The sequence below is a fragment of the Zymoseptoria tritici genome, chromosome 4 (genome assembly GCF_000219625.1).
Source record: "Zymoseptoria tritici IPO323 chromosome 4, whole genome shotgun sequence".
NCBI classification, from domain to species: Eukaryota; Fungi; Ascomycota; class Dothideomycetes; order Mycosphaerellales; family Mycosphaerellaceae; genus Zymoseptoria; species Zymoseptoria tritici.
Window position 1 is genome coordinate 1,302,933 of NC_018215.1, and position 12,019 is coordinate 1,314,951.

General features: G+C 53.4%; 6 protein-coding genes across 6 annotated transcripts; 4 read left to right on the plus strand and 2 right to left on the minus strand.

Moving 5' to 3' along the window:
* Positions 1 to 139: 139 nt before the first annotated feature.
* Positions 140 to 703, plus strand: MYCGRDRAFT_104143 (uncharacterized protein; the record flags this gene model as incomplete). Its single annotated transcript, XM_003852924.1, has 1 exon — positions 140 to 703. A coding segment is annotated over one exon (522 nt), but the record flags the coding sequence as incomplete, so codon positions are not given.
* A 489-nt stretch (positions 704 to 1,192) lies between these two features.
* MYCGRDRAFT_71071 (uncharacterized protein) lies at positions 1,193 to 2,771 on the minus strand (the record flags this gene model as incomplete). The annotated part of the gene is made up of 5 exons (XM_003853387.1): positions 1,193 to 1,299; positions 1,351 to 1,432; positions 1,488 to 1,789; positions 1,839 to 2,441; positions 2,498 to 2,771. 5 exons carry the CDS (start codon positions 2,769 to 2,771, stop codon positions 1,214 to 1,216), a joined length of 1,347 nt encoding a protein of 448 aa, XP_003853435.1.
* Positions 2,772 to 3,429: 658 nt separating this feature from the next.
* On the minus strand, positions 3,430 to 5,431 carry MYCGRDRAFT_41337 (uncharacterized protein; the record flags this gene model as incomplete). The annotated part of the gene is made up of 8 exons (XM_003853386.1): positions 3,430 to 3,495; positions 3,552 to 3,706; positions 3,766 to 3,805; positions 3,920 to 4,024; positions 4,071 to 4,706; positions 4,761 to 4,806; positions 4,857 to 5,059; positions 5,261 to 5,431. Coding segments are annotated over 8 exons (1,422 nt in total), but the record flags the coding sequence as incomplete, so codon positions are not given.
* A 537-nt stretch (positions 5,432 to 5,968) lies between these two features.
* MYCGRDRAFT_40961 (uncharacterized protein) lies at positions 5,969 to 7,309 on the plus strand (the record flags this gene model as incomplete). The annotated part of the gene is made up of 3 exons (XM_003852925.1): positions 5,969 to 6,558; positions 6,616 to 7,013; positions 7,053 to 7,309. 3 exons carry the CDS (start codon positions 5,969 to 5,971, stop codon positions 7,307 to 7,309), a joined length of 1,245 nt encoding a protein of 414 aa, XP_003852973.1.
* Positions 7,310 to 7,567: 258 nt separating this feature from the next.
* MYCGRDRAFT_109098 (uncharacterized protein) lies at positions 7,568 to 9,923 on the plus strand (the record flags this gene model as incomplete). Its single annotated transcript, XM_003852926.1, has 6 exons — positions 7,568 to 7,617; positions 7,668 to 7,960; positions 8,019 to 8,124; positions 8,177 to 8,235; positions 8,301 to 8,416; positions 8,804 to 9,923. 6 exons carry the CDS (start codon positions 7,602 to 7,604, stop codon positions 9,921 to 9,923), a joined length of 1,710 nt encoding a protein of 569 aa, XP_003852974.1.
* Positions 9,924 to 11,128: 1,205 nt separating this feature from the next.
* Positions 11,129 to 11,835, plus strand: MYCGRDRAFT_41315 (uncharacterized protein; the record flags this gene model as incomplete). The annotated part of the gene is made up of 3 exons (XM_003852927.1): positions 11,129 to 11,419; positions 11,480 to 11,568; positions 11,628 to 11,835. The coding sequence occupies 3 exons, from the start codon at positions 11,129 to 11,131 to the stop codon at positions 11,833 to 11,835; spliced, it is 588 nt and encodes a 195-aa protein (XP_003852975.1).
* Between the last annotated feature and the right edge of the window lie 184 nt (positions 11,836 to 12,019).

Here is a 12,019-nt window from a genome sequence, read left to right on the forward strand (position 1 = left end):
CCTTAATCATGCAAGTGGCGGCTGACTCAAACAGGCATGGCGTCATGGTACGTTTGAACGGAGCTCAGCCCGAAACTCAAAGAAGGCCCGCGTTTCAAGATGTGAATGTGTAACATCTTCACACTCGACTAAACAACGACAACACTTCTTGCATGGGCGAGGCATCGTAGCAGTCAGCGCCATGCAAGGCTTCAACCGCTATGTGCCACCCGAGCTGGAAGGGACCACAAGTGGCAACGCCTTACACAAGCGACGAGCTCCAGGAACACTCCGAAATGGCCTACAGACCGTTCGCTTCGAGATGCCATACGCTGTCTGGTGCCACACATGTAAGCCTCACGCCATCATAGGGCAGGGCGTACGCTTCAACGCGGAGAAGAAGAAAGTTGGCCACTACCACTCGACTCCGATCTGGTGTTTTCGCATGAAGCACACCGCGTGCAGTGGGATCATCGAAATCAGGACGGACCCTAAGAATACAGCTTATGTGGTCACTGAGGGAGGCAAAGCCAGAGACTACGGAGATTCCGAAGACCGTGTGAGAGAAGGCGAGAATGGAGTACCAATTTTGACCCCCGAGGAGCGGGAGCAGCGGCGAGAGGATGCATTTGCAAACCTCGAGGGCAAAGCAGCAGAGAAAGCTCTGGTAAAGGATAATACTAAACGGATCGAAGAGCTATATGAAGCGCGAGATCGGGACTGGGATGACCCATGGCGGGCCAACCGGCGGGCACGAGAAAGCTTTCGCCACGACCGGAAAGTGTTGAAGCGGGAGGCAGAAGCAGATGAGGCCATCAAGACTCGCATTGGAACCGAGATGGAACTTTTACCGGAGAACGACTCCGACCGACTACGCGCAAAGCTGATAGGGTTCGGAAAAAGTGGCTCTGGTAGTGAAGGAAATGATGCTAGCAACAAAGCAGGTTTTGGCACTCCCAGGCCGAAGACAGCATCCTCAAAAACTGCGAAATCGGCGCGAGAGGCTCGCAAGGAAGCTTTGAGGCGCCAACTGGTCTCAAATACTCGGGCAGCGTTGAACCCATTCGGCGACTAAAACAGGATATCGGCGCATGATCTCCGATAATTGAAGCAGAATACTGGACATCGCAACACTCCCACGCGGCAGACCAATCACGGCGGAGTCATACTGCATATAGTATCGCAGCTCTGACTTCTTTGACCGTTCTCCCTCTCACGATGACCACGAAATCTCTCAGCTGGCCTTCGCATTGTTCCCACCCATGGTGACGGTCAGCTTGGCGGGCGAGAAGCTAAATATGGCACCTTCTTGTGGTTTACCTGGCGCAGGAGTCAGTACTGGCTCTCAAACTCGCAACGCGACTTTCATACCTCCATCGGGAGTCACATCATCGTAGGGGAAAGCATAGCCCAGACCGTCGACATTTACTGCATGGACGATCCTCGAGTAATGCTACAAAACCCGTCAGCTGCATTGCTTCGTTGGCGACGGGTGAAGGCTGCCTCACATTGGTCGTGGCATCCTGATAGTACTGGTTTGGATTGGTTCCGTTCGGCGCCTGGTCCGATAGGAGCAGGGTACTCCGATTGAAGGCCGCGGCCAGCCGTGGAATGATAGCGTTCGTCTGGCTGTTGCCACCCGTCGCGAACGGACCTGTGGAATTGCCAAAGATGTCCGCGCTGGTCGGCTTCTTGAAGCTACCTCCCGCGCCGAAATTCAGAGCGCCAGAGGCATCAACTTGGCCGCGAACTTCGCCAAAAGAGGCTTGGGTGTCAACGGTCAAGGCTTTAGACGAGTATTGACTGTACACTACATATATGTCAGTCGGTCGTCCTCACATTCCAAGCTTGAAAATCACCTCGATTGACGTAGTCCGTCCAGTATGTGGAGAACCAATCCGGATTCAACGTGATACCAGAATTCGGACTCAGCGCCCGCAGATCTTGCCCGTTCTTCTGCACAATCAGCGAACTCCAACGTCTACCATCCTTAGCGGTCTGAGCTCGGAGGTTCTTGCAGACTGTCGCCAATCCGTCGCTCTTCATGCCCCCCACATGCTTGCTGGATCCATCAGTGTCCTGCAAAGTGAGTGCAACGGGGACGCCGCTGACGAAGTCGACGTAAGAGATGTTGATAAAGACCTGCGCTGAATTGAAAGTGAATTCGCAGAAGCCAAATTGGACATTATAATTCGGGTCCGATGGGTTGAAGACCGATGGCTCGACCAGGCCTGGGCCGGTATTGAGTTTGAATGTCAGCGGCGCACCCACGGAGAACCAGATTCGGCCACCGGCAAGTCGAGGTATGGTCGCGTTGATTGTGTTGCCGGGAGCGCCCAGAGAGATGGCGACGTTGGTACTGAGAGATGCTCCCGTCGCGGAAGGGCTGGACGGGTAGTACGGCGTCCTCGCGTCTGCTTGGAGGAGGAAGAGGGCATTGTTGTTGTCGATTGCTTGACCAGCTGTCGTTTATCAGCGCTGTGGCATGTGTTTTCTGGGTATGATTGGAGTGATATACTTATGTAGGCAAACACCTGGCTCGAGTTCGATTGGTTCACAAGCGCTACTTGCAAAGTGCCACTGGTAGTAGCTGCCTGAACAGCAGGTGCTGTCGCACGATTCTGCGTGAGTATAGGCTGCTGTTGTTGGAGATTTTGCTGAGCCGGAGCTGTAGTAGGAGGGGTGTTCTCGGTCGTTCGCGCAGTTGGTGATTCTTTCGAAATGGTTGTGTTTGGCTGCTTGCCGGATCTTCTCTTGATCAGGCTCCGGATTCTATCTTTCAAAGATGCCATCGCAAGGAAGGAATAGGTACAATAGGCGATATGATGCTTACTCAGAGCCGGATAAGGCAAGTATGAAGGACGAAGAGGTAGAATACGATTCTCAAGTCAAAGGAACGATTCAATACTTAACCCGAGGTGAGGCACAACGCTGTTGGAAACACTTGCCCGTCCACGCCAGTCCAACTTCGCGATCGACATCGCGAAGTATGTTTCCTGACAACTGGTTTCGCTTTGAAGCGTGCGTGTTTCGTCGCTCATTCGTCGCCAGTAATACAGAGGTGGCTGCTGCTCGAAGCTCAAGATTCGCCGAAGAAGCGACAGGATGTTCATATGATGCAAGCTAACGACCCTCCTGCATTCAAACAAGTATCCGTGTAGCAGTTCGAGTGCAGAGTGACCATAATATGCATGTCCCGCACAAGTGTTCGTGAAGAATTGCAACAGGCATGACAACAGCTTAAGCCCGACAATCTCAATACTAGAGTTAAGAGAAGCTAAGACATAGCACTCGTGCAGTGACAATGACTGTGTACCTCGCGCGTGGCCATCCCGATCGTTCGCTTACGAACAGCGGCTTTGTGCGATTCAGAATTGGTCTCACAATCAGCCGAAGCTGCAGCCCGACTGCGAACACCATGCACCACTGTTTTTACAGCACTGTCGGTGCTCACTTCTTTGCCGGCACGTTCATGTTCACATGGATCGTCTTCGGTTGGAGGTAGTTCTTCAGGCCCTGAGACATGCAAGTGGTCAGCAGCTATAGAGCATGGCGGGTCTGAAGAAGCTCACCTCGATTCCGGACTCCCTCCCATATCCAGACTGCTTGAAGCCACCAAACGGCGTCTGCGGAGAGGTTGCGAACGCTGAGTTGATACCCACGGTACCGGCCTCGAGTTTGCTTGCAATCCGAAGAGCACGAGCAATGTCGGATGTGTAGATGGTTGCTGGAGGAAGCAAGTCAGCTGTGTGACGTCTCTAGCCTAGGGAGTCTTTTTTGACTCACAGCCAAGCCCGTAGGATGTGTTGTTGGCCATCTCGATAGCCTGGAAAGCAAAGTGTATAAGGTCAGCGGATGTCGTAGACAGTGTGGAGTGGACGAAGGCCCGGCGTCCGAGATAGTCTCGGACTTTGAAGCCTTCTGCACTTCGATTTCTTACCTCGTCTTCGGTCTTGAAGGTCTTGATGCTGATTGCGGGACCAAAGATTTCGTCTGTATAGACCTTGCTGTTTAGATCCGGATTGAGGAAGATCGTTGGCGTGACCTGTGTCATTAGCCAAACGCACGTCGAAAATGGGTTGCAAACGTACAAATGTGCCCTTGTCACCCTTGCGCTCGCCACCAACAAGGACTTGAACGCCCTCTTGTTTGGCGCCATCGAGGAAGCTCATGACCCGCTCGAATTGCTTCTTGTCGGCGAGTGGTCCGAACGCCGTCTCTTCCAGGTTTGGATCTCCCATCAGCTTCGCCGCATTCTCGAATGCAGTCTTGACGGCTTCGATGAACTTGGGAGCAATGTTCTCCTGGACAAGGACACGGCTCGCGGCAAAACAGATCTGTCCCGAGTTTCGTAGGAATGAAGTTGAGCTGTGCTCCACGGCATTGTCCAAGTCGGCATCGTCGAAAATCAAAGCTGGCGACTTCCCACCCAGCTCGAGAGAGACGTGCTTGAGGTTGCTCTTGGCTGCAGCGGCCATGACTGCTCGTCCAGCGACCGAGGATCCTGTGAAAGCAATCTTGTCAATCTTCATGTGGCTTGCTAGCAAGGAGCCAGTCGGGCCAGCTCCGGTGATGATGTTGATCACGCCAGGAGGGAACCCAGCCTCATTGATTAAGTTTCCATAGGCGGCGAGAGAAAGAGGCGACTTCTCCGACGACTTCAAGATGAACGTGTTGCCAGTAGCCATCGCGGGAGCCATTTTCCACGCAGCCAATACATGGCTGCCCTTCGAGATGTTAGCATAACGAGTTTAGAAGCGTCTCAGATCCATCCCACTCACATTCCAAGCACAAATGCCGGCACAGACCCCGAGCGGTTCATAAGATCTACAGCATTTTAGCAGAGGCAGGCCGACGTGAGAGAGGTATGGACTGACACGATCTTGTATGTTCCGTCCTCGTCCGGAGGATAACTCTCACCCGCGACTTTACCAGCGTAGCCAGCATAGTACCGCCAAAGAGCAATTGGACCCAAGATGAACTTCTTCGCCACGGAGATGGGCTGACCCATTGCCGCACTTTCAAGTTTGGCCAACTTCTCAATATTCGCCTCCAACAGATCGGCGAACTTCAGCATGATCTAGAACGGTGGAAAAAAGGATCAGTGATCGCTCGAAAGGTGCAAGAGCCGGCTTAGACCTGCCAGCATGCCTCCGTAGTCCCACTCAGACTTCATTCCCTCTCAGTGGCCGAGAGTGTGCAGTGTGAGCAGGAGAACGGAGGTAGCCCGAGATTGTGTCTCTCGGACCGCTGCAGACCTTCTGCCCTTGGGACTCCTTACGGCAGCTCTCTTATGACCAGCAGTATCTCTCCAGGCTGGGAACGCAGCTCTGGCGGCGGCAACGCAGCTGTCAACATCCTGCTCCGAGGCAACTTGAACCTTGTCCGTGACGAGACTGTCATCGTTCGGCGAGAAGATAGAAAGCGTCTCGCCGCTCGATGATGGCACGTACTAGGTCGCGTGAGTCCATCCATGTTCGGCACTGTAGCATTGGAATAGCTCTCACCTGGCCGTTGATGAACAGATTGGCTTCGTAAGACATTGTGCTGGTAGATGAATGCGAATTGTTCCTGTGAAGTTCTTCGGGCTTCTTCAGTCTTGACGAGAAACCGTATGCGATGGTAGTCCCTCAAACGTAAGAGAACATCGCTTTAATAGATAGCCAAGGTACTTCGGTTGACACGATATGAACCCCGCTTCTGCCAGAGCGGAGGCTTTGCAGGCTGCTCTGACGCGGTCGACGATCTCTTCGGCCATAGCTACGAGTCTCATTTGCGTGGACTGGCCTGAACCTGCGAGAGCCTTTGCGTTGGCGATTACTCCGTGTGCGACCACCGAAATCTGCTTAGTTGATGGAATCTCGTGCAAAGGGTGCTCGTAGGTGAGGTCCCGGGTAAAAGTATCTCCGGTGCTCAAGGAACCGAATCCTTGTCCTCGTCAACAGAACGATCGTCTCTTCTTACCATACCATCATCGACAGCCATTTCAATGGAGTTGCTCAAATCAAGCCGGATCGAGCCCAGACTGATTCTCCATGGTGGTGCCGGCAACATCACGCCAGACAACCTCCCACCACAGGCGCAAAAGGAGTATCGCGAAGCTTTGTTCGGGATCCTGAGGAAGGCCAATGCGAAGCTGCTCTCTGGTGCTTCGGCCCTCGACGTTGCAACGTATGCGGTATCCTTGCTAGAGCTCAATCCGCTTTTCAATGCCGGCCATGGAGCGGTGTATACTCGAGAGGGCAGGCATGAGCTCGAAGCGTCAGTCATGGTGAGCAAAGGCTACAACAAAAGAGGTGTCGGAGTGATGCGTGTTACAAAGGCGAAGAGTCCGATCAAGCTTGCAAGGGAAATGCTCATCAAGGGCCAGCTGCCGGATGGTGGTGGAGCCCAGGGACATTGTCAGCTTGCCGGAGAGATGTGTGATCAGTTGGCAGAAGAGTGGGGCCTTGAGCTAGTGAAGCCGAGCTACTTCTGGGTTCGTAAGAGATGGGATGAGCACCGTAGAGGACTGGGCCTTGCTCACGACGATGAGACATATGAGAGAATGAAAAGAGAGGTGGACGGGAAATCCACTGCGTCTGATGCCGCTGTACAAGCACCTGTGGCCTTTACTGAAGACGGTGTAAGTGTTAGTGACATTCACTGGGATGGTAAGGAATATCTTCCGCAAGGCACAGTGGGAGCAGTGGCTCTGGACAGCACGGGAGCTATCTGCTGCGCGACGTCCACAGGAGGGATCACAAACAAGCTGCCTGGGAGAATAGGAGATACACCTACGTTGGGAGCGGGTTTCTTCGCAGAGCAATGGGACGTTCCAAAGGATCCTCCGGCCTTGATCTCTCCGGCGCCGCTGTTTCAAATGAGTGCATTGCTGAGCGACTGCCTGCCGAGTATTGCACCTCGCCTGAGCGCTGCGTCTCCTCCTTCCTTGAATCCACAAATAGGATACCGAGCTGTAGGTATGTCTGGCACTGGCAACGGTGACAGTTTCTTGAGGATTGCAGCCGTTCGCACGGCCGCGGCAATGGCACGTTTTGCAACGCATTCAGCCGCTCCGTTCTCTGGTCGAGCACACAGCAGCGGAGTGACTTTACAGCAAGCAGTCACGGCGATTGCCGGGCCGCATGGCGAGCTACAGCGCTCTGCTGGTGATCGTTGGCACAAGACCGGCGAGGGCGAAGGCGGTATTATTGGCTTGGAGCTAGACGCAAATGGACAAGGGCATGTCGTCTTTGATCATAACTGTGGAGGCATGTTCAGGGCATTCTTAGACGACGTTGGCCAGGAGCAGTTCGGCGTTTTTCATCCGAAGTCTGGCATTCCATGATACTGCCCCGGAGGATATGTAATATGTATACCAGAAAATCGGCATGCAGTCCTTTCGCCGGTCCATTTTCTGCGAGCCCCGCACATCTGCGTTGATGACAGTGGCATACATTCCCAGCACGTGGAAATGCTTCTTATGGTGAGAGCGCGCTGGCGGCTGATCTTTTAAATGCGGATCTAGCTCCGCGTGGCTTCGGCTGCCTGCGATGTCTCCGATGCGAACAAGACAAACGAAGGCAACATTCTCACGATGAACACCTCAACACCGCTCAACGATCTGTGCTGTGTCAAATATGTCCGGCTACGAAGGTATTGCCACTGCTGTGGATCACTGTTGGAAAACATGCTAACGCCTACAGTTGAACACAACATCCCCGCGGACCAACGACAAGAGCCCGTTCGACGTCGGCCTGATCTGGGCACATTCTTCAGCACCCTCGATCTCGTAGACACGTCTGGATCTCGCCAACCACAAAATTCGAATGCCCTACCTCTGCCACAGGATGTTAGCGCAGCGTTCAGAACATTGGCCAATGCCTTCGAGATGATGAGAACAGGAGGAGCTACGCAAGACGATGGAAACTCCGAGCTGTTGGGAAACCTGGTGCAGAGTCTGATGGATAGTGCTGAGCATCCTCCTACGGAAGTAGAGGTACGGCACTGCAAGTTTGGACACAAACAAGAGCATCGATGTGCTGACGCCCAGACAGGGTGTATCGGACGAGTTCATTGCGCAGTTAGAACGGATACCAAAAAAGCAGCTGGAGCGAAAGCCCGATCAGAGCTGTCCAATTTGCGCCAATCCGTTCCTCGAAGGTACGTCTGGAGATGCACTTGCGAAATGCTGGCAAATGCTGACGAATCGCAGACCCGCACCCACTCGTCGTGCGATTGCCGTGCCACAAGGACCATATCTTCGATTTGGAGGTATGTTCTGACTACATTGTAGACTGGTCTACGACTTTTGTGGTCCCTTGCTGACTTTCTCCCAGTGCATTTCTCCGTGGCTGAAGCTCAATCCAACTTGCCCCATGGATCGTCAAGTCTTGCTCAAAAAGAAAGAGCCTCCGGTCGTGGTAGAAGACGATGAGGAAGAGTTCGATGATATGTACTCATGAGGCATTCAGAATGTGTATATTCAGAATGTGTACACAGGGCTAAGCACGGTGTATAGTGTTGTACAACAACGTAGGCATGGTTTGCGAGCTTAGCACAGCAAACGACGGGTAACTCCAGGTGGTATTACATGGTGGTCGAAGACAGCAGCTCACCTTTGTAGAAAGCTGTTGCCAAACATAGCCGTCTGAACATGATTCCATATTCAATCTCCCAAACCTCATGACTCGGCACTCCCGTGCCAATGTTTAACATTGTGGCCATGTCGCGCTTCTCGCTCTCCGTATCGAATTGTACTTTCGGATTTGCACAAAGCTAAAGTTATCTCGCCTTTTCCACCTCACACACCCGCATGCATTTCGCATGCATCGGATAACAGGATGGGAAAGTCTTCCAAAGACAAGCGAGATGCCTACTATCGATTGGCAAAAGAACAAGGCTGGCGTGCCCGGTCCGCCTTCAAACTGCTCCAACTTGATGAAGAATTCAATCTCTTCGAAGGGGTTACGAGAGTCGTAGATCTTTGCGCGGCACCTGGAAGCTGGTCACAGGTTCTGTCGAGGATATTGATCAAAGGAGAGATGATTGGGCGTGCGGCCTGGGAAGACAAGCGCTATCGGGAGATTTTGCGTCTTCGCGAGGTTGATCCAGCATCGACTTCGGGCGAGATCGATACACCACCGAGTGCCAAACCTAGACAGGACGTGAAGATTGTTGCGATTGACCTGCAGCCGATGTCGCCTCTAGAGGGAATCACCTGCTTGAAAGCCGACATCACGCATCCATCTACCATTCCACTCCTGCTCAAAGCCCTGGACCCGGACTACGACGCCTCTCTTGCCACGACTGAAGCGTCTCACCCTGTCGATCTGGTGCTTTCAGACGGTGCGCCGGATGTGACCGGACTTCACGACTTGGACATTTACGTCCAATCTCAGCTCTTGTGGGCGGCGCTGAACCTCGCGTTGTGCGTGCTCAAGCCCGGCGGCAAGTTTGTGGCCAAGATCTTCCGCGGCAAGGATGTCGACATACTGTACGCACAGCTGAAGACAGTGTTTGAAGGTGTCACAGTCTCAAAGCCAAGGAGTAGTCGGGCAAGTAGTGTTGAGGCCTTCATCGTCTGCACGAATTTTCGCCCGCCGAAGGGCTTCACGGCCAGCTTGCAAGATCCGATGGGCGCGACGCAGCCCATGCAGTCCAAATTGGCGTCGTCACTTGAGCCTTTTGAAAGCCCACGGCGGTACCGAGAGGACGGCGTGACCGAGCTCTTCTTGGATACTGCGGACGACAACGTAGCCAAGAACAGATGGATTGCGCCGTTCTTGGCCTGTGGAGATCTGAGCGCTTTTGATGCCGATGCGAGTCACAAATTGCCTGAGGGACACGTGAGTCTGGATCCAGTGCAACCGCCCACTGCTCCACCTTATCGGTTGGCGCTCGAGGAGCGGAAGAAGATGGGCGGAGCATACGGCAAGACGAAGCTTGGCGAAACAAAATGAGGTGGCAAAGTTCGGCCGGGGTTTTGCATGTTGACGCCAATGAGCACGACGCAGTGGAACAGACATGGCAGATTCTGGACGAATACTGCCCAGCCAGGTTTCAACGTCAGTTGCCGGACTTCTGGTAACGCTTCGCGCGCCTTTCAGGAGATTCTTCGTGCACGTGCGTGTTCAAAATCTCGTGGCGAGCTGGTTCGATCAACCCGTTGACCTTGCAGGCAAGATTTGGATGTTCTGGTCTGTGATCATTTGCAGTCACGGTAAGTCCACTTCCTGAATGGGCCCTCTGGACAGAATATTTTTGGCCTTGCCAGCACAGTCGGCCGAGCCAGCGACTGGTCGTGGTCCAATCCAAAACAGGCAAATCTGGATCTCGTACGCATGAGCGGTCGAATATATGCGAAAACTCAAGCGAGAGCCGGGTTCGCATCAGCTTTCGACGCCACCCGGGCCGTCTTCATAACCGAGCAGCAGGTCTGGTTTCGTACTCATTGCGTTCCATATTTTGGGGAGCCGGTCTCACTCTGATATCTTGGCACGCCACTCCGGGCTGACGACATCGACTCAATTTCTCAATTTCCCCGAGGAAACCAAGGGAGAGATCAGATACCTTAGCTGAGTTAAAGCAGAGCCTACACTCGAACCTATTACGCTTTGGCCGATTTGTCGTCGTGGACTGGACTTGCACGAGCCATCACACAAGATTGTCAAGCACGTTGGCCGAGGTGCTTGACGCTGTGAAGCACTTCATGCAGTACAACCTTATCCTAGCCGAAGGATTATGCCATCTCTCCGGGGGACTTCAGATCCTGAATATACTAATTCGCCTTCTCACGATTGGAACGAGGCATGACCGATGACCCAAAATTAGCCCCAAAGTGTCTTCATCCATGCACACTCCCAATATCGAATGCATGATGATGACCACTCCATAGAGCTGAGACTCATCATCCGCATGCCAGTTTGGTGACCGGAAATTGCATTGTCTATGCCATGCACGCGCAAGGGTGGACACACTGCTGGCATGCGGAGAACGTGAAGGCGCAAGGGCGTTGGACAATGTTATAAAGTCCTTGGACCCGGAGCAAGTAGCTAGCTCTGCCTTGTAAGCACTGCATCACTCGAGCCATCTCCGTTGACACAGCATACTACAAATCCATTTTTCTCGGCTTCCGACTCTCCGCAACTTTACACCAACACCAACCATGCGCTCCTTCACGGCTTTGCTGGCCTCCAGCTCCCTTTGCGCTGTTCTCGCGCTCGCTGCTCCCGAAGGAAGTGTCCGACGATGGGGCACTGTCAAGCGTTCGAGTGAGAAGGTCGTTCGTAATGATGGTTGCATGACAGAAGAGCAGGCCCAGCAGGTCGCCGACAATTTCAAGGAGCTGATCGCCGCCTACTCTGACGAACTTGCCAACGCGGTCCTCACCGAGGACTTTGTCGACTACTCTGACAGTGTCATCGAGCTCATCAACAACGGATGTCCAAACTCGCCCGTGGTGGTATGTGTAGCACAATTATGATGACATTGAATCGTCAGCTAACTTCGACCACAGCTCGGGACTGCCACCTTCTCCAGCCGAGCGGACTTTGAAGCCGGCCAGAGCGCTCAGCCTCCGATCCCGTTCGAGCAGTTGAACATCTGGTGAGTGACCCTCCGATCCGGTCCACCTCGTCGGCAGTTGACTAATGCTTCACGCTCAGGCACACCTGCGACGCCGTCACTCTGCGCTGGAAGTCCGCTGGGCCCGGTCAGGAGCCGCAGCAAGTCACCGGCATCATCGTGATGGAGACTGAGTGTGGCGGTGATGGTACTCGACTCATCAACACCGTCTACTCCGAGTTCAACAGTGGTGCCTGGATGGCCAATCTCGGAATCTTCACGCCTACCAACTGCTCTGCACCTGCTTGATGGAACAGTCGATGGCCCATCTGCTTGTCTGTTGCGTCCTCTTCACTATTCTCTGCTTCTGTTCAGTACCTTTGACCTTGTCCCGAGAGGATCGTCATGTCAAATCCTCTCCCGGCAGGCCATTTCACTGTTTTGAGAAATCCTTGTGTGTGAATTTGTAGCATCATCAATCAAAGCGCCATGT